Source organism: Dermatophagoides farinae, chromosome 1, assembly GCF_024713945.1.
Source record: "Dermatophagoides farinae isolate YC_2012a chromosome 1, ASM2471394v1, whole genome shotgun sequence".
In the NCBI taxonomy this organism is placed as follows: Eukaryota; Metazoa; Arthropoda; class Arachnida; order Sarcoptiformes; family Pyroglyphidae; genus Dermatophagoides; species Dermatophagoides farinae.
This window is the reverse complement of record NC_134677.1, coordinates 1,139,757-1,166,415: the sequence shown is the minus strand read 5'-3', so window position 1 is coordinate 1,166,415 and position 26,659 is coordinate 1,139,757. Positions and strand designations below refer to the sequence as shown.

At 30.0% G+C, this 26,659-nt stretch overlaps 1 protein-coding gene across 2 annotated transcripts in view; it reads left to right on the top strand.

Annotated features, from left to right (window-relative positions):
• The window catches only part of LOC124491677 (uncharacterized), a 50,721-nt gene that overhangs the window by 22,805 nt on the left and 1,257 nt on the right, over window positions 1-26,659 (top strand). For both annotated transcript variants that reach the window (XM_075730420.1, XM_075730429.1), the window contains 3 exons: window positions 23,616-24,997; window positions 25,086-25,313; window positions 25,403-26,618. In XM_075730420.1, coding sequence (XP_075586535.1) covers window positions 23,810-24,997; window positions 25,086-25,313; window positions 25,403-26,618 — 2,632 coding nt within the window. In that variant the 5' untranslated portion in view covers window positions 23,616-23,809. The remainder of the gene's footprint in view (window positions 1-23,615; window positions 24,998-25,085; window positions 25,314-25,402; window positions 26,619-26,659) is intronic.

The window sequence follows — 26,659 nt, the reverse complement described above, 5'->3', positions numbered from 1 at the left end:
ATTCAAGTTTTTTTTTATTATTCGTATTTCAAAATAGTTTGAAACACACATAGACAATCACAAGCATACAGACTATGTAGTGAGATGTATATATGTAACACGCCCAGATGATCCATCATTATCAATAAATGTATGATCCATCCAGCAAAAAAAAATGTTAAAGTAAAATGAAGAAGAAGAAGAAGAGAAGAAAATTATCATTATCATTATTATTATCATCTAAAAATGAGAAAAATTGAAAAAAAATGAACGAAATAATAATGATAATTTAGCTTCAAACAACAACAACAACAACTGAGAATCAACCAAAAAAAAAAAAAAATTGAATGAATGAATAGATGTAGAAGTTTCGTATTCGATTCTGTGTGTGTGTGTGTGTGTTTTTAATTCAATTCTTGAAAATAATTTTCAAGTTTGAAAATTTTTTTTTTCTTCACCATCTTTTCTGTTGAAATTTCCGTTGATTATATGAATTGTTCGATGAATTAAATATGACAAGCTTTGCACATATTGGCTTAGACACCACAAAAAATGGCTAGCTGGTTGTTGGCCATTTTTCTTTTCCATGCAATAAGATGATTAATTACTCAAATTAGTTTCGATCACCGACATCGACATTAGATTTTGTCGTGTGTTATGTGTGTGTGTGGTTGGTCAGTTTTTGTTCAATCAGCTGCTTTGATCGACTGGTAGAATGTTATTTTCACAAACACACAACCTGATCTATTATCTATCTATCTGTAATACTAATTTTTTTTTCTTTTCTTCAATTCATGACTCGATCACATGAACACAAATGACCCCATCGCTTGCTATTTTTTTTTCTTCTCTTCACTGTCTTTCATTCTAATGGTCAGTTCAAACAGTGATTTTTTTTCCAATGGACATTATTATGTAATTATTGTATTACAACACCATCACCACTACTGAATGACCGTCGTATATATTATACATGCATTTACAATAGAATGAATCGATGAATGGATTGACAAAACCACATCGTAGAATTATGGCAACAACAAAAAAAACTTTTGTCTATCACTATGTGCAAAAAAAAAAAAAAGTTCCAGGAACACGGGGAAAAAAAGGCTGATCCATTAGTAGTAGCGTGTATGTGTGTGTGTGTGGTTCAAAAACAAATTTTTTGTTCATTTCATTTCACATTCAATCGATCTGTCTATCAATATTGATCGAATATGAATGATTTGTGTAATGAGATTGTTGTTTGCTTGTTTGTTTTTTGCATCTTTTTTTTTGTTTTCTTGCATCATCCATTATAATTATCAATTCGTTTTTTTTCGACAAAAAAATTTTTTTTTTTTTTTTTTTGAAACAAAATCAAATACCTCTGATCATAATGATGATGATGATGATGAAGTGACCATATAATGACCACTTTGATCAGATCAGTGTAGATCATGAATGTGCACACAAACACACTACTCGAATAATGATAAAAAAAAATCCATCCATATTGTAAATTATCGATCGATCCAATGAGTAAAGTAGGAAAAAAAAATGAAAATAAAATAAATGATGACCAGATGGTCCATCTCATCTATCTAATTTTAGAGTGATAGTGAGACATATACACAGTATAGATTAGCATCCATCGTTCAATTTCATTCATTTGTTTGGTGTATAATACGTAATAATAATAATAATAAACGACTCACGCACATTTTCAATGTTCATACATGCTAAACTCACATACACACACACACACACACACACACACATTTACACACACCCCCTAATCGAAATGGTCAATTACATTGTCGACAATTTAATGAAATGAAATGAATGAATGAATCATATGTCAAAAAAAAAAAATGATTCGCACGCAAATATAAAGAATATTTTTATTTTTCAAATTATTCATTCGATTATGTTTATCTTTTTCTCTTTTTCTGTCCATGATAAGATAGTACCATAGAATCCATTACCTGAGTTAGGTCCAGCATTCATACACACACACACACACTCATACTTTATAGCACGAAACTTCAATCAAAAAAAAAACGAAAAAAAAAATCATCAGAATCATATACATCAGAGACATATCAAGAATAAGTTTTGTTTTTATTTTCTAGTTTCCATTTTTTTTCCATTTTGGAATAAATAAGCATTTCCATTTTCTTTTTCTTTTTTTTTCATTGTATACATTTGTTTTTGTGCATTTGGAATTGGTCAAGCTCACATGGGAAAGAGAAAAATTGGTTATTGTAATAATAATAATGATGATGATGATGGAATGAGTGAGCGAAAGATTCATTTAGATTTTCATTTCTCTCTCTCTCTATATATTTGTATTCCACTATTAGATTTTATATATTCCAATTCGTATGGATGATTTGTCCATAATTTTTTTTTGCTGTTGTTCATTCTATTTCATTTTTTTTCTCTCTTCATTTTGTTATTATTATTATTACCCTATGTAATATTTTTCGATTTAGTATTCGATCAAATAGTGAGTGAATGAGTGCATGAGTAGTATGTTTGTTTGTTTGACCAAAAAAAAAAAACCGAAAACAAAATTAATGCATTCCGTTAATGGTTTTATTATTATGGAATGCATAATACATACCCAAATCTACTAACCAAAAAAGAAATGGTGCATAAATATGTTTTCCAAAATGAAATGAATTCAATTCATTCAAAATTTGTTCCTGGATCTTCTGAAAAAAAACCAAACAAAACGCATCAGATCCTTTTCTAATCATTTATAATGATGTATAAGAATCCACAAATGTGGACTGTGCATATATTCACAATCTTTGAATTGTATGGACAAAACATTGGATTGAAAAACAAAAAAAGTTTACATATATGATCATGTGATGTGACCATTTTTTTTGTCCATCTTCTTCTACTATCTCTTTTTTTTATTTCTTTCTTTCACTATCATATGATAATATTTATGTCCATGTCTTTAGGGACGATTCATAGATAGTGAAAGTAGGCAAGAAGACCCGAATACCAGGGCCAAGTAAGAAAACGAAAAAAAAAAAGAAATGAAAACTCATTTGTCTTGATTATATAACCAAAAGTTATATGGAAAAAAAAATTCGAGCTCTTCTTGTATATCATTATTATTACCAAATTATGTGTGTGTGTGAGAGAGAGATTCAAGGCCCAAAAAAAAAGAAAAGAAAAAAAAGCAAAAGAGATGGATGGATGGATCGATGTATGAATTTTTTGTTTTCTGATTCCATAAATTGGAATCATATTCGTATCCGATATATAAGAAAATGTTTTCACATAAACGAGAAACACACACATACACACACATATTCTTGTATATATTCACATTTCATATATTCAATCGATCGTTCGATACCAAATAACATTATTATTCGACAATGTGTATGTATAATGTGTGTGTATATGTTACATGTTATGCATTTCTTCATGTTTCGTTCCAAATAACATAAGTAAAAGTGAATTGAAAATTGTATGGATCGAGGAAAAAAATAAGAATAAAATGGCAGCACTTATACACCAACACACACACACACACACACACACACACACATCACCATTGACAATCACCAGAAAAAAAATTCTCATGACTATGCAAACCTAAATAACAAAACAAAATTTATTAATGGCACAAAATTCCTATATATTTGACATCTTTCATTTTTTTGTTCGCTCCCTCTCCTTCTCTTTCTTGTTCTCTCTATATATATGCATGGTTGTTTTTATTCTCGACATTAAATGTCCGAAATAAAACAAAAAAAAAATGCCAATGCCAGCAATGGAGTAATGAATTATGAAATCATTTTTTTTCCTCTCTGCTTACTGACCATTACCGGACATTCACAATAAGATGATGATGATGATGATTGTGTGTGTGTGGGTGTATGTTTGTATGGGTATTGTGTACATTATCTTTATTGTTTATGCATGAAAACATTCAAAGTATTAGTTTTTCTCATTTTTTTTATTGTTGTCATCATTTTTTTTCTCTTTGTTTAGCTTTTTTTTTGTTTGTTTGTTTGGCAATGTTTTTGTCGTTGTTGTTGTTGTTGTTGTTTTTCATTGTTTGTGTTTGAATCGGAATAACTTCAAATGAATGAATGAATGAATATCCTGTTTTTATTCCAAATGCACAAAAGAAAAGAATATTCTACCATTGCATCCATTTCATCATATATATGATAATTATGATGATGATGATGATGATGATGACATAATCTCAATTGCTTTTTGAAATTCACATGAATCATCATTATCGTCATCATCATTGGAAAATATATTCCAGTGTATATGCTCCGCCTATATGTGTGTAATGTAATGTTTTTATTTTTATTATTATTCACATTATCAATCACTCATCATCATTATTTGGGCGCCGTACAAAAATATATTCATAGCAAAAACATTTGGGGCGTGTATACATTTATGAGTGTGTATGTGTGTGTATCGGTGTTCCAGAAACACGCGCATATCCAATATAAATATGAATGTGAATATTTGGATCCACATATTTTGCATATATTAAACAATAGTGTACCACAACGATAACCAGCCAACCAACCAACTACAATGTATTTTAGTTTCGGGTTTGGTCTTGTTGTTGTTGTTGTTGTTTTTTTTTTTTTTTGCCGATCCATTGTGGATGGAACATGAATCCAAAAACCAGGAGAGTAAATGCATAGAAAAAATATCCCAGTATTTAATCATGAACCCAAAAATAGAATTTTTTATTATAATGAGTTTTCGCTCGCTCTCTCTCTCATTTTTTTCTGGTATTGGGCTCGTCGTCATCGTCGTTGCCACACTTGCACAAATACACACACACACACCATACATTCATTTATTATTCGCCATCCAACGACAACAACAATCCCCATCCATATATTGGACCATATCCATCCATATAATAAATATAGACAGCCAGCTGCTTTGAATACACACACACACACACCGACTCTACATACATACGCGCATATATAACCCCAACAAAACCTAAAAAGTATTCATTTAACAACCAAAAAAAAAAAAACCGATAAACGAAAAATTCGTATTCACAAGCATCCATTCCATATTGAAATGAAGGCAAGGCAATTGAAATTTTATACAAAGCTATATACATACACACATTGCTGACTATCATCATATACTGAATATGTGTTTTGACTATATAGTCAATAATGATGATAATGATGAGAGCAAGAGTGAGCCTTTATAAAGAAAGAGTCGAAATACGTGGTATGTTTATTCAGAAATTTTTTTTTTTTTTTTTGGTCGGAAACTACGGCCACCACGGCCATATTACCGTCGTCATCGTCGTCGTCGTCGCGTCATGAACAACATTTCATGCATACATAATGGATCGCTAGCACCATGTATATATTGCTTGGTGAAGAGAGAACAAAAAAAAAAAAAAAATTTTTCTCGATACAATCATCATATTTTGCCCGAAAACAAGATATAATTCCACATATTATGTATGTATGTGTATTTGTGACCATTTTTTTTTCTGTCCACTGCTGCTACTAAACATGATGGTTGGTCATTTTTAACAATCAATGCCACTACAAAAATAATGTCCGATTTTTTTTTTTTTGGATATTTTGGTCAGTTTTATCATCATCATTATAATCATGGTCATGTTGAATTTCCTGGATCACATCATACGCATACTACTTCCCTTGTAAACAAATTTTTTTTTACTACCATTGTACCATTATACTACTACTACCTACTACTACTATTCATGAAATTATTCTGATTATTCTGAATTTTTTTTTTTGTTTTGTTTCTGGAACTGCTACTGCTGCATTTTTTTTTTGTTTCGTTATTATTTATTTGCAAATTAAATGTGAATAGGGGGAAAAAAATGCACAGGATGATTGTGCCCACACACACACACACACACACACACAAAGTTGATGATGTTTTTTTCTTTTGGAACAGTCCATGACCATTAATGTGGGTGTGTGTATGTGTGTATGTATGTTAAAAATATGGCCACCACCACAGTTGTAGGGCCAAATTTTTTTTCCCAAATAATGATGATGATGATTGGCCATTGACCATTTTATTTAGTTTTTTTTTCATTTTTACTTTTGGGTATAAAATTATATACCCAAAACGAAAAGAAAACGAGCAGTAACCAAGAAGAAAAAACGTTTTTTGAAAATAGATGATCGTTGTGGACATACACACACACACACACACGACGGATGCATTTTATTATTTAGTCCATGTAGAGAGGGAGAGAGAGAAAGAAAAAAAACGAAAATTTTGTACTTGCAAATGACGCCCAGGGAACAACAAAAAAAAACAGCAGCAGCAGCAGAGAAAATTCTTGATGTAGAAAGATTGAATTGAAAAGTAGTTTCGGTTTTCGTTGCTTTCCATTATTTAGTCATTCTTTATTCCAGTTTTTTTTAGTTTAGTTAGTTGGTGGTGGTAATATTGGTGCACCCAAATTCAAATGTTGAATACTAATCAATTAGATTGGTAGCACAAGTTTTTTTTTGTTATTGCTATTCTTCACAATTTGGTGGTGAAATGGAAATGTTTATGAAATTTTCTCTCTATAGCGATTTGTGTATACGAAATAAAGAAATTTAACGAATCGTGAATAAGCAAAACGACAACAATGACGACGACGACGACATTAATTGATTTAGACATGTATGAAAAGAAAAAATTCGATGATGATGACGGCGTCGGTGGTGATGGCAATGGTAATTGTCAATGTCGATTAATAGAGTTTTTTTTGTTTCCAGATTCTTTGGTGGTGTTGAAATGAATTTTTTTTTGTTTTTTTTTTTGATTCGAAATTTTTAATTTCATCTTGTAATTTAAATCATTTTAATTTTGAATGAATGAATGACTGGCTGATATACTTGAATGAATTTGGATGATTATCGTTGATGTTTTAATTGTATTTTTGTTCAATTTTTGTTGGCTGCTTGGTCCGTGATGATAAAACATTTGACTAATTGAATTTTTCGTGTGGTTTTGGTAATGCACACACACACACACACACACACATGGATTATGGTCGTTGTTTATTAAATGAATGTATCAAAATTCATCCAAAGAATTTCTTTTTTTTTCATTGAATCTAAAACCTGAATGAACCTGGTTGGTCACATGTTTTTCAATGGTTAATGGTATTTTTTCCTTTTATTTTTCAGTTTTGTTTTGGTTTTTTTTTTGGTTTGATTCTGGATTTTTGTTTTTTTTTTGACTCTGCCATTTCAATTATCCATTTTTTTTCAAGTGCAAATCTTTTCTTTCTTTCTTTACTTTTTTTTAATTAAATTTAATTAGTTACTGGTTTGTTTGTTTGTTTGTCTGAATCAAGGATCAATGGCTTATCAGGTTTTCATTTCATTTTTTGTTTCATTCTGATTCTTTGATGATTGAAATCTTGTTTTTTTTTATATAATTGAAACGTCATCATCATCATCATCGTTTGTTCTTTGAGATTTTTTTTTGGTAATGAAAATATTTCTCTTTAGATTTGATTTGAAAGTTTTTTTCTGTGTGTGTGTGTGTGTGTGTGTGTTCTAATCATCAAGATTTGATGATGATGATGATGAGTTTGTTGTTGATTAATTTTGTTTTCCTCAGTGTTTATTTTTTCAATATTTCCGGTTTTAGGTTTTGTGAAACAATGTGAAAAAAAATGAATCAATGAATCAATCATTCACCATGGTGACATTTTATCTTGTTTTTTTCCTAAAAATAATTCCACATCCCGATTAATGATGTTGGGGAATGGAGGGATGGGGAGAATGAAGAAAGAGAATATTCTGAATATTCTGGATCTATGATACGCATACACACACACACATGTATAAATATTGATCCGTTATAAATAATCATTAATGATGATGCGCGCCTAGAAACATAACAGCGAAAAAAAAATCCGCTAAATGAATAAATATATAGAGAATATTAATTGGCCTAACAACAAAATGATTTTTGTTGTTGTTGTTGTTGTTGTTGCTTTCATATTCTTTTTTCCAGTCTTTCCCAAACTATGGTCCACGAGCAACAAAAAAATACTGATTTTAGGTTTGTTTTTCTTGAAAAAAAATTTTAGAAACACTGTTCTATATGTTTAATGGACATAAATGTATCGTCATTTTGTCGATATTGGTCATGTTAATGGGTAAACATGCATCATTTTCATGGATTGTTATATAATATGACGATGATGATGATGGTGGTAGTGGTGGTAATGGTGGTGATGGTGGTGGCCATCCATTTATGATTTGATTTTTCTCAATTATACACACACATACATAGACACAAAATGGATAGTAGTAGTGATAGGGGTTTAATTTTTTTTTTTTTTTTTGCCATCCCCAGATCAGTGGATGGAATATATAAATATAGTGATATTAATTCGATTCATTTACAAATGACAACCTAACCCAAAACCAGAAAACTAAATATTAATGCATCGATTTTTTTTTTGTTGTCTTCCATTTACCCATAAGAATGACATACACGCGTTTCATTTTTTCCTTTTCTCTCTCTCTCTCTCTCTCTCTCTCTCTCTCTCTCTCTCTCTCTCTCTCTCTTTCAGTTCATGGAACACACACACAGACCTAAAGAATCACATACATCTTAATGTATGTGTGCGTCAACCGTTTTTTTTTCTTCGATTCTTTTCTCTCGTTTTCCGGATTCCTTCGATTCAGTGAATTTCTTTACAGTGAAAAAAAATCGAATGTTTTCATTGTAAATAGCATGTAAAATTCCATGGACAGAATGGCAAAAAAAAAATCCAAAAAAAGAGACAATAACGATTCTTTTCTTTTTTTGGATCATTTTAGGACCAACACACACACATAAACAACAAATGAAAACGACGACGACACACATATTCATTTATTATAATGAATATATTAAAAGCAGCACATCACTAGGCTATTTACTACTATTGCTGCTGCTGCTGCTGATTTGTGTTATACACTAATATCTTATATTGGCTCTAATGGCATTATGAACACAACGAACAAACGACCAAGAAGAATATGACTGTGAATGAACCCTAAACCAGAAAAAAAAGGAAAAAAGGAGAGAGAGAGAAAGAGAAATGTGGAAAAACAAAATTTATGACCAAATTAATCAAAGCTTAAGCATAGTGTTTGTGTGTGTGTGCATGTATAAAGTAATAACAGTGTTATGTGAGATGTCCCCGAAATAATAATAAATAGAAAGAATTAGACATCGTTAACATAGTGGTAATATTGGAACTTTTTTTCTTTTGGATTTGATTTTTTTCCCCAGTTTTTATAGATATCTTGTAGATTTAAACATTGAATGCATTCTGTGTGTATATGTGTGTGTGTGTGTGTGTGTGTGTGGAATAGGGAAATTTTCAGTTTTTTTCCCTACACACAGAATACATTATTGAAACAAATCAAACTATGAAATTAATGGTGAATAGTGAACACTGTGTGTGTGTGTGTGTGTATGTGAGCGTCCAATGAATCTTTAATTTCATTCATGATTGTGAAAAATATTCTTTTTTCTGGTTTTTTTTTCTCGCTGTATTAAATTATGATGATGTTGGTGGTGGTGGACATTGGCCAATTTCTGTTTTGTTTTTTTTTTGCTTGTGGACATTGTGTGAAATTCTTATGTTTATTATTCAGAATTTTTTTCTTTTGGTTTTGTTTTTGAGATCTGGATTTTTTTTTTGTTGTTGTTCATTTCACTGGTAATTCAATACAATTTTTTGTTGGTGAATAAATTTCAAATCTCAAACTAAAATGATTCCTGGTCTATTTCAATATCTGCCACAAGTTGTTGTTGTTCTCGTTGTTTTTTTTCGTGTTTCTGTTTCTGGTCAAAGTATTGTGTTTAGTCGGTAGACAGGTTGCAAACAATGTTTATATACAACAACAACGAGAAAAACAACAACAACAACAATAATAATAATACGAAGAATCAATGAAACCTAAAACCACAAAAATACTAGTACCGCAAATATATAAGATTTACATCACATACACACACACACACACACATTATTATGGTTGTTGTTTTTTTTCTGGTTTCAATGTTGTTGTTGATGATGATGATGATTATGTCTGGTTATGGTTCTATACACACACACACACACATTGTAGATATAGAGATGGAAAAAAAATTGGAACAAAACCAAAATGAAAATGAAAAAAAAAACTAGTGACTAGGTCAATCGCCTTTATTTTCATCATCATCGTCGTCGTCATCATCGTCGTTTAGACCATTAGACCAATTAATGCTAAGTGCTCTCTTGTTGTTGTTGTTGTTGTCTGGACTAACTGTCTCAATCGCTTTCTCACATTCACTATCCACTCATTGAATTTTTGGTTTTCTTTCTGTTGTTGTTATTGTTATAATCATCATCATCATCATCAACCGATAAAACCGCAATGATGATAAAGATTTCAGAGAGCTGGTGATGGAAACGAGAAAAAAAAACCACCCATGATTATCCGTCATCATAATCATATTATGGTTTTGAAATGTCTATCTGAACAGGTTCTGTTAATGTGAACGAAAAAAATATTCATAAAGCATAAAAAATTCAAATTAGAATTTCATCCAATTATACATAGATTGACTATTTCTACCCTGTTACATTTACCCAACTATTGATTCATTTGGATGCATGCACACTATCCATTTAAAAAAAAGTTACTACTAGGCTACTTCCCATATACACAAACTGTAGATGGGCTACTGGAAATTTTTTTTTTTTTAGTTTCCAAAACATAAATTCAACTGTTGTGAAAAAAAGAATATGAAAAAAAAACTTTCTTTTTTTTATTTGGGGAGGGAGGATGTGTGCTGATTCGTTGACCAAACAGCCGAGAAAAAAATTCCTAGGAGAATGGAAATTTAAAAAAAACAGTAGCCAGTGTATGGTAGATCCAAATCAAACGAACCAAGCACATTAAATACACAAACTATTTGTGTGTGTGTATGTGTGCATTACGATGGATTCTTTTTTCTTTTCTTTTTTTTTGTTGGACACACAGAATAAAAAGTACAGAATTTATTTTTTATTTTATTTTATTTTTTTTTTTTTTTTTTTTGAAATTCAATTCTTAGCCCCACCTTTCATTGAATTTGATATAAAATGAAAATGAAAAGAAGAATTTCATTTTGAGAAGAAAAAAATGACCAGAAAGAATTATATTATCAATTCTATTTGCGTGTGCTGTGTTTGTGTATTCTTTCCTTTTTGCATTCAATATAAAATACACACACAGCACAGCACACAGCAATGCATTAATAAAACTTGCTCTGCATCAATTCTTTTCTACTGTCTGCCTAATAATAATAATAATAATTTTGAGTTGTTCCAGAATTTCTGTATATCATCAATGCACACACACACACACACACACAAACATTTGGATCTTTGAAATTCATTTTAGAATCCATCATCATCATCATCATGCATCCAAGTGTACAACAACAACTACAGAATAAAATAGATTTTAGAATCCATTCAATTTCATTTCATTTCTTTTCTTGGTTTTTTTTTCTCCATTCTTTATCATTTTAAATTCCCTTCCTATTTTTTTTACGACAAAACTTGCCCAGCTTGTTTCCCTTTTTATATTTCATTTCGTTTACACACACAAATGTGCAAGCGAAATAGAGAAAGAGAGAGAGAGAGAGAGATAAAGATGGAAAACACAAATAAAATGCATGCACATGCATCCATGCGTCGTTTATTTTGGCTTCAATTTTAGATTTTAAAATTTTACAACAACCAAAAAAAAACTGAATGTATTGAATTGAATGTAGCAAGCATCATCACCATCATCATGATGATGGTTGGTTCAACTCCGCCCTAAAAATAATGAATTGTTCACTGGATGATTCAAATGAAAGGAGGAGACTTTTTTTTTACACAATAATGATGCTTTTGAATTGAATCTATTTTTTTTACTTCGTTTTTTTTTTGAAAGCCAAATAATATGGTTTGTTTGTGTGTGTGTGTTATGTAATGTTTATCCCGTTCATAGTAGATGATATAACCCTGATTGTCAAATGTGTAATATTTTTATTGAACCAGAAAACAAAAATTGCTACCACACAGATGCTAATGTAATTTTGAAAAAGAAAAAATTTTCATTTCACTATTGGTTAATGTTGCTGGATTCTTGTATTTTTTTTTCTTCGTTAGACAGCTTTGAAGCTTTTGAAGTAAAACAAAACAAAACAAAAAAAAATCTGAAAAAAATGGCTAAAATGGTCATTTTTCAGATTTTTTTTTTGCTTGATAAAATTAAAAAAAAAAATTTTTTTTTTCGTCTTTGTCACTTGTCATTCGATTTTCATGATTTATTAAGATCCAGAATTGAAAATGAAAAAAAAAATCTCTGAATCCGCTTTCATTGCTCGGATTTCAATGTTCGTGTTTGTGAATATTTTTGGTTTCATTTTCATTTTTAATTTTAAATTTTTGATTTCTTTTCTCTCTTCTGAACAAACACATTATGCACGACACACACACGCACACATTAAATGACCTTTTCCGTTTGTCCGTTTTTTTTGAATATCGGTCGTTCATTTGACTCGTGTGTGTGTATGTGTCCCGGATATTTATTTGTACAGAAAAAAAGGTCAACTTTCGTTCTCGATTTTGGATTTTCTAGAAACAAAACCAATGGAAAAAAAAATTTAAGAACAATTTTTTTTCCATATTGGTTTTGTTTTGTTTCCATCATTGTACCATAGAGTCATTCGTTTTGTAGCAGCTGCACATACTTATATTCAGGCCTGACCTAGACCTAGACCTTGTTTTTGTTTGTTCGATGATGATGATGATGATTATGAGGGAAAAGGACAACACACACAGTGAAATCGACAATCGTAATGGCCATTTCAAAATAAATTTTTACAATTCATGATCCATTTATGTATGTATGGTGTACATACATAAATATGGTATTTACACGTGCTACCTGAAACTTATTTTTAAAATAAATGAATTGAATTGAAATGAAATGAAATTCAAAATGTGCTGCTGCATAAAGTGAAAGTGAACAACAACAACAACAACAGAAGCAGCAGCAGCAATAAATCTTGATCAGCTAAGCTTCCTTTTTTCATTCGTTTAATATATACGAGTGTGTGTGTGTGTCTGTATCAATAACCGACTTACAAACACCACCCTAGTTTTTTTTTGTTGACCGACCAAAAAAATTTTTATCCAAATGAAATCGACAATCAAAATGAAAAAAAAGGACGCGTGGCATGCCCGAGTTTAGTCCATGGGCTTTCATTGTGTTGTATTGATCATCATGTTGGCCATCATCCATAATGAATGAATGAATAATATGTGTACGTGTGCAAGGACATCATAGATAATCTTTGTCCAAAAAAAAAAAAAAAAAATTTTTTCATCCGTTTTTTTTGAATTCGATGCCCTAGTCCAGTCCTAGCTATGACTAGGACTGTGCTGTGCGTTTCGGGTCAAGGTCTGACTAACTATTTTTAGGTATACACGGTAGTCACGGTTTATTTCAAATCAAAAATTGAAAACTCCAACAAAAAAAAACACTTGAACATAATTCAAATTTTGAGATTAAAAAAAAATGACAACGGATTTTTTTCCCCTGAAAATAATAATGAAGGATTATGACCGAGAAAAAAATTCAAATTTAAATTTTTAAATTTTTAAAATTTTCTTTTTTTTGCAAATACCGAATTCAAAACGAGATGTCGTTGGTGAGTCGCTTGCCCGACAATAACAAAAAAAAATCCGTTGTCTGAAAAAAAATCCCGATCCAGAATATAGAATCCATACTGCCACCACAATCACCACCATCACCACCACCACTACTACTACTACTATGATTACAAATCGGCTATTTTTTTCAAAAAAAAAATTCAAAATTTCAAACCAAAAAAAAAAATTCAAATTCAAATTCTCTCCAACAGTAAGATGCTAGCAGCATAGCTGAAATATAGTAGCTATATATATTTTGTTTTGTGATTTTTTCGTAAAATTCATATTGATTTTTTTTTCTTTTGGCTGAAATTTTATCTTTTTCATTGCTTCTGTCCATTTGATAATCATGTGAAATGTGATGGTTGGTGTGGGTTGTTTTTTCAAAATTTTCTAACAAAAAAAAAAAATTCCGGCCAAAAGCTAATTTAGTCTTTCATTCATCAATCATTTTGATAGATAAAATCGTCATCACCAAAAAAAAAGTGTTGATGATTGACAACAAAAATGTTTCGATTGATCATCAATCGACATAGGATGAACAATGTTCACTATATGTATACGGATGACCGAATTCGATTGATTTTTTTTTTGTATCTTGGTCGCGTGTATCACATTTTTTTCAAATTTTTTTTGTTCGTTGATCGATTTAGCCATCATAATCATCATCATCATCATCATCATAGGTATTATTAGAGCAATATTTATCATTATATAATGATGATATAGTGAGTGTGTGTGTACTATTAAATTAAAAAAAAATGAAGAACCAAACACTGTCGTGTGTGTGTGTGTGTGTAAATCAAGTGTTTAATTGAGTGCAATTGAATTTTTTTTTGTGTGTGTGTTATCTAATAGCATAGTAATCATTTGAAAATGTAGTTGACATTCATATTCTTCTTCTCTAACATGAATTTTATTCGATTTGCTTGAATGCACATTTTTGAATTAACGACAATATTTTTTTTTTGTCTGGCATTCTGTACTACATTCATGGCTTTTTGACAAATCCAAAAAAAAGAGTTATTCTGGATTCTGTTATCATTGAAATTCATAAGAATTGTCCAATGTACACCGATATACGAGACAGTTTTTTTTCTTTCAAACAAACAAACAAAAGAAAAATATTTCTCAACAACAATGACAAAATTATTCAAACTGAATAAATGAATGGCAAATACAAAAAATGTAAAAAAATTTGGAGAGAAAAAAAAATTTAAAATTCTTATTATTATTTATTTTTTTTTTTAGTTTATTGTTTTGCTACACAAAATAAACAGCCAAAAGAAACAAAAAAAAAAATTCTTTCCACCCAATTCTTATGTCATCATCATGATCTTGTTGTCTCTATATGTACAATCTATACAATTCAAACAATCAAACGAAGAGAAATAAAAAAAAAATTCTCGATAGAATCGTGAATAATTCTCAATACCTATAGGGCTCGTTTTTTTCCTTCTCTCTGTCTCTTGATATATGAAGATGAAACAAACAATATTTTCAATGAGGTAAAACAACGTTTTCTTTTTTTTCATTCATTTGTGTCTATTTGCAAGCAAAATTGTCAAATTTCTACATTATTTTCTGATTTAGTATTCGTTGATATTCTTTTTCTCTCTTTTTTTTCTGCTTTGTCTTTGATTGGGCAACACGGGAATTCCCGTAGTATTGGCCATTCAGTTGGATTCAGCATTCTCTCTCTCTCTCTCTTTATCTTCCATTCTGCCTGATTGTTGAAACATGAAAAACAAAAAACACCAATGAATATGGACCATTTCTCTCTCTCTCTTTATATCTTCATTTTGATGATGATTTGTCTTGTCGTCGTCGATGCTGTTGTTGTCTCGTGTTTGAAATATTCTTCAAAATGTTGATGGCTGTTTATTTGATTCTAATCAACCATACACATACACTTACAATCACAGAATTGAATTCCATTTGAAAATGTTGTCATTGTACAACTACACACGCACACACAAAAAAAAAATGTTTGATGAATAATGTGAAACATGATAAATGGTGAATAATAATGTACACATTACTACTACTATTGTGACATTTACACAAATACAATATATATAATATATTAGGCTGTAAATACAAAAGAAATGAAAAAGACAAAAAAAATCTGAATAAATAAATTTCCATACAGCCTCAAGCATCAACACTGTTCTCTCTCTCTCGTTGGTCGAGTAATAATAAATTCCTGATGATCAACGAATCCATATACAGCAAATTTTATCCATGATGATAAATTTTTGGCTGAAATTCCTTGTGGGCGTGTGTGTGGGTGTGGGTGTGTTTTGGCAGATATGGAAAAAAAATTGTAGCAACAACAACAACGAAATGATGTTTGCATTTTACCTTGATTATTTGTTTTTTTTTGAAAAAGAATGGACATTGGATTATCATTATTATCATCATAATCATCATCATTTTATTTATATATTTGCGTGTTTTTAATCATCATATGATGATGAATGTGTGGACAACAAATGATTAGAATTATCTAAATAACAATCTAACTGAAATGAGAGAAAAAAACAACATGGACATAAATAAAAATGAAATGAAATGGCCCATAAATTCGTGTGTGTTTGTGCGTGTGTGTGTGTGTGTTTCTAAATATACAAACTCACTGGACATTGGTCAACGATTCATAATGATCTTTAATAATCAAGTTTTTGTTTATCGCTCTCTCTCTCTTCCTCTCTCTATTCTCTATTTATTTTGTGCCGCTTTTAATCGGAATAATAATAAATTGTAATCTTTATGGAGCAGGTGATGATGATAATTTTATTTATACAATTTATGTATGAATTGTATGTGTGTGTGTGTGTGTGTGTGTGCGTGTGCGTGCGAATATTGAACACGGAACTTGTACGTAAAAAAAACTTAGATGGTCAACAACAACAACAATGATTCCGGCCTGAATTTTAACCAAGTTAATTACACACACACACACACACACACACACACACACACACAAGTTGTCAACAGCAACAACTCATTTTAGTTGAAAAAAATGATATGATTAAAATTAAGATTATTAATGACATCATCAACATGATCATTATTGGCAATTGGAAATAAAAAACTTTTACAAAGTCAATATATAGACTATTAAAACACATTGTCGATTATCAATTCAATGGAAACCATTTCATGATTCGTTTGTATTGTACTGTTTTTTTTCCACTATTATCATTAAACTTTGGACAATGTCCAGCTTTTTTTTGTTTATGCATAATAAATGTGTGTGTGTGTGTGTTTTTTGTTGTTGTCATTGTTGATAATAGATAATTGCCATTTCCATCATTTTCATTCAGAAAATAATACGTCATTTAGATTCATTTTCAATTTATTTACACAAACTTTTTTATGTATAAAATGAAATTCACCATTTGTTTGTGAAAAATAAAGATCAGATAGATAACAGAAAAATAGTCACGAAATAAGCTAATTAGCAGCAAGTTGAATTTTTTTTTCAACAGCAAACAAGCAGAAAAAAAATTCTCTTTTTCTTCTCTGCTCTGGTCATTTTTTGAATCAATCATTTAATTGAATTACAGCCTTCAAATGTGAATATTGGATATCGATATTTCTACATATATATTCACATCATTGGATCATTTTTTTGGAACATGGCATTTTATTCAAATTTGTTCAACAATGATGGCCACAATAGTGGATTCAACTGCTGTGAAGAAAAAAAAAAATATAAATATAAATCACTATTATTACATTAATTTAACGACTTGACAATCATCATCATTGAAAATTATTGGTACTGGCAAACACAAATGTCCACATGATGGAAATTTTTTTTTATTTTTGTTGCAAAAGTCTAACTATACTACCCATTTGATACAAATAATGATGATGATGATGATGATGATGGTGGATGACAAATATTCAAATCATTACCACATAAACGCACACGCACACACATGGTCATTACCATAATATGCATATATATTCTTTATTACATGTAATATACATCCATATTCATAGAATAATAGTAGTTGAATGGGAAAAAAAATTGCATATCAGGAAAAAAAATTTTTTCCTTTTTTGCAAGAATATTCTAGCTCGTTCGCACACGCACACATAATGATTGTAATTTTAAAAGTTGTGATTTTTTTTCTCGTCTAAAAAAAATACACATCATTATTTGTTTTCCGGTCAATTCTTCGCTTTCACTCGGTATTTTTACTGCCATTTCATATTCACTTTTTTTTTCTTTTGGTCACCCGATTTTAAATCAATTCAATTTGAATGCAAAAAGAAAAAAAAATCAATATTCAAATAGAGCTGTCTGTATGTTTTACTATATTTCTATTGGGTTTGAAAAAAATTGCATTTCACCGGCATCCCAAAAAAAACGGTTTATTATTATTATACCGGGAATTATTGGTTTACTGGATGAAAATTGATCATTTAAACAATGAAAAAAACAGAAAAGAAAAACCAAAGTTATCCGGTATCTCCAGTATTCGTCGTCGTCGTTGTGGAAAAATTTGGAAAATGGATGAACTTTGAATTTGGAAAAAAATGAATGTAAAACGGGAGAAAAAAAAATCAAATGTAAAATGTAAAAACAAATTATTGTTGACAAGTTGTTCAACATATACAAAAAGAAAAAAATTCAAGATTTTTCTGTTTGTTTTTTTTTTTTTTTTGAAAAAAAATTCAAAAATGGCGCCACTTTATTTTGTCCAATTACTGTCTTGTGCATTGAAGATTGAAAATTGTTGTCCACTTATGGGTTTCTTTTGTATTTACCAAACGACTTATGATCTCTATCTGTGTGTGTGTCATAATGACAACATTTCATAATCATTTGAAATGTTTGGCCAGAAAAAAAACACGTATTCAATCGAGAAAATGAAATACAGATATAGAAAGAAAAAAAACTGTTCAAGTCAGCAAATCCATTATTATTAAAGATTTTTTTTTCCACCATCGCATCATCATCACATCATCGGGTCATTTTTCCATTTCGAAGAGAGAGAGAGAAAAAAAAATAACAATGCATGACTGCATTATTCAAATTTGTTGGTGGTGGTGGTGGTGGTGGACAACACACTCACAAAAATACCGAGAGAGAGAGAGAGAGACATAAATCCCGACAACTAAAACACTGTGTGAAAGTTATTGTCCAATTCTAAATTTTTACATAACTAAACACACACACACAGTAGTGGATTTATTAACATTTGAATGAAAAAAAAATGTCCATGTGAATTGCCACATAGAAAAAAAAAATAACGACGACGACGACGACTACAATGATGATGATGATGACGAAATCGGAATGTTTTTTTTCTGGAACAAAGTGGTGGTGGTGGTGAGGTGAGGTACAAGTGTTCCAGAAAAAAAAGAATATTTTGTCCATTTGAATTCCAGTTTTTATGTATGTATGGGCAACCAAATAAATATATACCACATCAATATGATTATTGCTTTTTGCTTTCTCGATCTTTGCATTTTTTTCGCTGCCTTTTTCTTTTTTTTTTGTTGAATGTGATGTGTGTGTGTGTGTGTATTTTTCCATATTCAATTTTTTTTCATTTGTGTGCATATAGTTGGATGGAAATTTTTTTTTTCTTTTTCTTTCCATGGATCTCGTATTTTTTTTTTCTTTTTGGCTCTCTCCAATGCCCATAAGCCATTCAAATTGGACCATACGGACATTTGAATTTTTCTTTTTTTTTTTTTTTTTGGTGTGAGAAAACGAATAAAGAATTTTTGGATTGAGAATGGTGAAAAAAAATGAAGCAAATTCTATGCTAAAATATCTGTGTGTGTGTGTGTACAAAAAGGCCAGAAGAATAAATATTCCATATTCCATTCGCTGGCCATCCACATATAATAATAATGAAAAATATTTAAATTATTGGATGCTGATGGTTCCAGGGTGGTGGTGGTTTTGTATGGCCATTTCATTTTCATTCGATTTCTCTCTCTCTCTCCTGAATATTCGTGATTCTATTGATTTGGAATGGGCAATAATGAAAAAAAATGATTTTAAAATATCAAATAAAAATTCTGATACAATAACAACAACAACAACGGAATATTATTTTATTATTATTATTGGAAGAGAATCAGCAAACTTGAATTGAAATTATTAAATTTAAATCATTTTCAGTCATATGGCCTAGTAACTTCTTTTGTTGTTAATGGTGGTGGCGGTGGAAACTGGTCAGTTCCACAATAAACAATAGTTTTTATTTCCAGTTCCTGTTTCGGTTTTTTTTCTTCCCCCTCGCCCCCATCCCCTTAGTCATGTATTTATGAATTTATTCATTTTTTATTTTCACACTAATAACACACACACACACACACACAGACATTCTCTTGTGAATTCTCTTTCAATGAAAAAAAAAAAAATTCACAATTCACTGACAACATTGAATTCATTCGAATTGAATTCATTTGAATTGAATTGAATGATTTCTAATTTTTATTTTTTTTCTATTTTCTCTATAAGAATATTCTGGGTGAATATATAAATTCTATGAATATTATTGACACGAGAAAGTGAAAAATAAGAAAAAAATGAAATTTACAATAACTATACTGTGAATGAATGAATGAATGAATGAAAAAAAACCAATGAAATGTTGTCGTGGTCTCAATCCATCGACAATCATCATCATCATGCTACGACATTTGATGTGCGTACCGTATTTTTTTCAAGTGATAATGATGTGTTTGGTTTTATTTTCTTTCACTTTGTTGTTGTTGTTGTTCAAAGAAAAAAACCGATTGGAATAAATTTGAATATAGACTAATGTATTGCGAATATTTTGTTTGAATTTCCATATTCTCTTTTTCCATTGAATATGATCGCTATTATTATTTTTTTTTTTTATTCTTATTATTCGTCTAACGTCGTCGTCCATATTTGGTTCTTTTCAATTTTCATATATATACAAATTCCTTCAATTCCAATGATGTCTATGTTTCATGATGATGATGATGATCCATAGAGACTCATTTTACTTACTCTGGTTGTTTGTTGGATCATTCACAAGTCATTCAAGAATCAGAATGAATGACTATTTTCAGAGTTTTACTTTATTCATATTTATTATATATACAAGCAAATTCAAGTTAAGTTCAATTCAATTCAGTTCATCAATTCATTGTGATGATGATGATGATCTGATCGTTTTCAGAATCCGGCTCATTCTTTTCCGTTATTTTTTTTTTTATTTCATTTCGTTGTTATTATTCACATTTACATTCAGAATAATGATTTGCAAATTCTCTTTAGTTGGATTGGCACGAGTCTTTATGTTTTTTTTTTTCATATACAACAATTTGAATATGGCCTTTGATCTCTATTCATGTATTGTATTCAGTTTGTTGTTGTTTATGATCATTGATGACTGTATAGTGGAAAAATTCTTGAAATGGGAAATTATATCTTTAGTATGTATTTGGTATGGATGGATGAATTCTTTCTGATGTTCGTGTGTGTGTGTGTGTATTCTGTATTTATGAATATTCAAAATGTAATGATAATGTATCATCATCTTTTATTCTTTTTCTGAATACTAACAGTATCAGTAGCGGTAGCAGTAGTAGTAGTCGCTCACGAATTTAATTTCTTCAATTCTTCAATAATAATGCAATACAACAACAACAAAAAAAAATCAAAATGAAATTGATAATAACCGTAATCGTAATCAAATTATTATCGTACATTCAATATTCAAGTGGTCATTTCCATTTCCATTTTCATTTGTTTATTTGTTTCCTGTGATATACAAAATTGTTGATTGTGATGATTGTTTCGCATAAACAATGACGAAGCACGTAATTTATTTTTTTTATTTTTTTTTTTGCTAGAGAAACAGAACAGAACCAAAAAAAATTGATTCATTTGAAATTCAATGAAAACAATTTTGTAAATTAAAATTTTCAATATTTGAACAAGAAAAAAAGTGAAAAAATTTTTGAAAAAAAAATTGAAGAATTTAAGAAAACAATTTGACCTTTGACCATGGCAAATACGAGATTTTCTTGTCATTGAAATGGGATGGTTATAGAGTGAAAAAAAATATATGCACTGAAAAAAGCGAATCGAATGGGTTGCACTTGCTTGCTTGATGCTGTTGCTGCTGATGCTTTTTTTTCTCTGAATCTGGAAAATTTATTATTCCATCATGGTTGAATTGAATTGATTTTTTTTCACTTTCATATGCAAACACTACCACCACCATCACTAGCAACACAATCATGCATTCTCCACTGCAGTCAAATTTGAAATTCAAATCTAATGATGATGTATGTATGAATGTAGACCATAGGAACACACACAAACAGAGCGAGAGAAAGAAATCAAATCCCCTTTTAATACAGACACACACACACACACACACACAATGTAGTGATATAATAATAATAATAAAAAAAGAAAATCACAATATTCAAATTAGCCCATCCCCAACATCATCACGATGATGATGATGTCATGTTGCATCATTATCATCGTTTGAGGTTATCCATCCAAATGATTTTGAATCCTTTTTAAAGGAGGAGTAATGATATGATGTCAACCAATCATACATTAACATGATTGAATTCACGCCTTTGAACATTATTTTTTTTTTTTTTTAGATTCATTTTGATCGATTGATTGAATATAGTTACAGTTTCGGTTTGTTTTTTTTTTTTTTTGGTTTTGGTTTTGATTTTGTTTAAAATAGTTTTTCTGGTGAATGATCTGAATTATTATCATTCTTTTTTTTCTGACAGTCGATATGCTCTGATTGATCATTTTATAATTGAATTTTTTTTTTTATTAAATTTTTTTCATTCATCACCTGAAAAAAAATTATTGATTATCATTATTAATTCAATGATGATGATGATGATGATGATATTAATTTCCAACAACAACAACAACAACAACAAGAAAAGAAATGACAAATTTTTTCAATTGTGCAAAATTGAAAAAAATTTCAATCAGAAATATGATTAAAATCTAATTAAATGAAATCAAATGAACAAGAAAAGAAGAATGAAATCAGCAAACAAAATGAACATAGTGTGTAATCATTTGTAGTTCTTTGCACTTTATTCAATCAATCAATCAAAAAATTGCTCTTCGTTTTTTGTTGTTGCTGTTGTTGTTGTTGTTGTTCTTGATTCTCTTTTTTCGAATAATAAAATTAGCAGCAGCAGGTGTAAACGATGATGACTATAAACGAGGTAAATTTTTTTTCCTTTTACATGATTTCACAGGTGTATCAACCACTTTTTCTGGTTCAGTTTTTTCTTTGGTTATTATTCAAGCTTGTATTCATTCATTCATTCATTCATCTAATGTGTAAAAAAATTTGTTTTTTTTTCATTTTTTTTCCGTTCATATCATATGTCAATGATAATCACACACACACACACATGATGTTGGTGTAACAAGAAAAAAAAATCGCCACCAACAACACATACTCATGTTTGAATTCATAAATATTTCACGGGTCAAAATGATGATGATGATGATGACAAATTTTTTTTTGTTCATATCTCCCGGGTCTAAATCTGTTTTTGATATGTTGTATGTGTGTGTGTGTGTGGGTGTGAAAATTGTCACCTAATCGATCATTTGAATGAATGATTTTCAAATGATGACTTTTACAGTTGCTTCTTCATTTCATTGATAATGGCAGAAATTTCCAATTTCTGTACACATATCAAACGATGATGATAACTTTTTTAATGATCCGAATCCAAAAAAAAATCTTGGAATTTATTTTTTTTTCGCCAATTTCCATCTTCATCATCATCATCGTCATTATCAGTGATTTGAGATGAAAAAATTTATTTATTTTTTGGTTGCTAAATTTCTTTATTTTTTTTTATTTCATCTTATCCATAGGTCATATCATCAATAATGTAAATTGAAAAGAAAATTTTCAAAAAAAAAAAAAAAAAAAAATTAAATCGAAAAAAAACCACTACCTCAAAATTTCGATTGATTGATAAACAAACAAACAAACAAACAAAAAAACTTAATCACACACAGAGCGGCAACAATAAAGGGGCTACAATCATAACGTTTCCATATATGATATGATAATCATGATGATGATGAATTTGATTATGGATGGTCAACATAAGCATCAGCATCAACATCAGTCAACAACCACCACCACCACCAGCAGCAGCACTAGCGCCACCACAACCACTGCTACTAATGCAGTATTAACCGATGCAGCTAAAATTGATAAATCGATTGATGATGATGATGATGTTGAAGTGACGAATAATGTAAATGGTACTGTAATTGTAAATAATTATGACGATCATTCCGATGTTGATGATGATGATGATGATGGAACCAGTATTGATAATCATCAGAATAAAAAATCTCAATCAACAGATTTATTAAATCAAAATGAAAATGATAATAATCCTGATAATGATGAGAATGATGATGAACAACATTCTTCAAAGAATGTGATTAATGATCGAATATTTCCAATAAAAAATCATATTCGTATTCATAATCGTAAATCATCATCATCATCATCATCATCACCATCACCAGAACATGGATTCAAAAATTCAAATTCAGATTTAAATAAACGATCATCATCATCATCAAATTCAACAATACAATCGAATCGATTGTCACCATCGATACTATTGAATGGAATTTTTGGACAACAACAACAACAATTTGATCTACAACAACAGAATCATCAATTACAATTATTACAATCATTAACAAAATCTCAATCTGGTTTAACAGCCAATGATCTATTAAATCTGGTCACAAGTTCATCATCATCCAATAATAATACGTCTGCAGCTATGACGACGACCATATCAAATAACGATGGTTCCAACAACAACAACAACAACAATAATAGTGATGGAAATAATTCGGATACATCGATCACAGCAGCAGCAGCAGCAGCGGCTGCAGCACAAGCTGCTGCTCAAGCATTTGCCCAGGTTCTTGTATCAAATTCATCGCAATTAGTAGCGGTCAATAATCTGCCAGCAATACAGTCATTATTAGCTAATCAAGCATTTCAAGCAGCTGCTGCGGCAGCAGCCGCTGCAGCCGCCGCTACATCCGGTCCATCTCAACAACAACAACAACAGCAGTCAAAATCGATCCAACATCAACAACAACAACAACATCCAAGTGATCAATTATTGTCACAATTGATGAATTTATATCCACAGCCATCATCGAATCAACTGAATCAATTGAATCAGACAGCATCGCCATTTTTTCTTCCACAAAACGTGAGTAAAATTTGAATTATATTTGAATTTGATTGATTTGAATTTAATGATAATCAATGTGTTTTGTTTTTGATGCTGCCAACATTAGATTCCAAACTTGGCACATTCATTATCATTGTTAAATCAGAAAAATGGTCATGAAAATTCATCATCACAGGCAGCTGCTGTAGCTGCTGCATCATTCCTAAGTCCTTTACTTCCGTTATTAACTGGTGGTAATGGTAGTAATGCTACTACATCTATAAGTTCTCAACAATTAACCACACAGAATCTACAACAACAATTACAACAAGCACAGTTTTTACTTGGTAATCAGGTTAGTATTCAAAAATCAAACAAGAATAAAGAAAAGTCAAAAATAATAATAATAATCATCACTATTTTTTTTTCTCAATTGAAAAACAGAATTTCTTTCAACAAAGTTTAATCGGATTACAGAATCTAGCTAATCATGCTGGTAGTAGTAGCATCAGTAATAATAGTAATAACAGTGGCAATACTATAATAACTGGTAATCATTCACAACAACAACATCATTTATTCTCTACACATTCCTCATTAACCGGTAATCATCAATCAATTGGTGGTAATTTAATAGTCAATAATAATAATAATAATAATAATCGATCATCACCATCATCAACATTGAATAATAATCCATTGACAAGATCAAGTCCATCACCGAAAAATAATCAAAATCATAACAACAACACCAACAGCAACAACAGTAATACAAATCAAAAATATTATCATGGATTATCATCGATTGATCAACAACAACAACAACAACTAAGGCTAGTTAAAGAACAACAAAAACGTTTATTGAATCTATATCATCATCATCAACAACAACAACAACAACAACAGAATCAACAAGAATCAAATTTAATTAATATGAATAATAAACGTTTATTATATGATGATTTTCAAATGAAAATTGCAACAGAATATTCATCAACATCATCATCATTATCACCGACATTATTAAATAATGATGATAATAATCATCATCATCAACATCATAATCATAATGGTCTTCAACATAGTGGTAGTGGTCAGAATAATAATAATAATAATAATAATAAAAGAACATGTCGTGAAACATTAGCAATGATTATTAAAGAACAGCAACAACAACAACAACAACAACAGAATCAAAATATTGATAATCATCATCATCATCATCATGTAAATAATAATCATGAACAAAGAGAATTATCTACATATTTAAAATTAAATAATTTATCCACTAATACGGCTACTACGATTACGACACAGCAACAACATTCACCAATGACAGTTAAATCAATGCGGCAAGCACTAAATTCATCATCATCATCATCACCATCACAATCATCGCCATCATCATTAACAGGATCATTTAATGCTCATAGTAAATATAATCATCATCATCATCATAATCATAATCATCATTTTTCCACAACGAATAACAACAACAACAATAGTAGCAGTAGTAATAATAATAGCTTAACATCAGTTAGTTCAATTCCAGCTAATCAATTACGTGCACATGTTAATAAAGTTGATGCAGATGAAATCACTGATCTCGAAGAATTGGAACAATTTGCTAAAACATTTAAACAACGTCGTATTAAGCTTGGTAAGTTTTTTGTTTGTTTGTCATTTTTTTTGACAAAACAA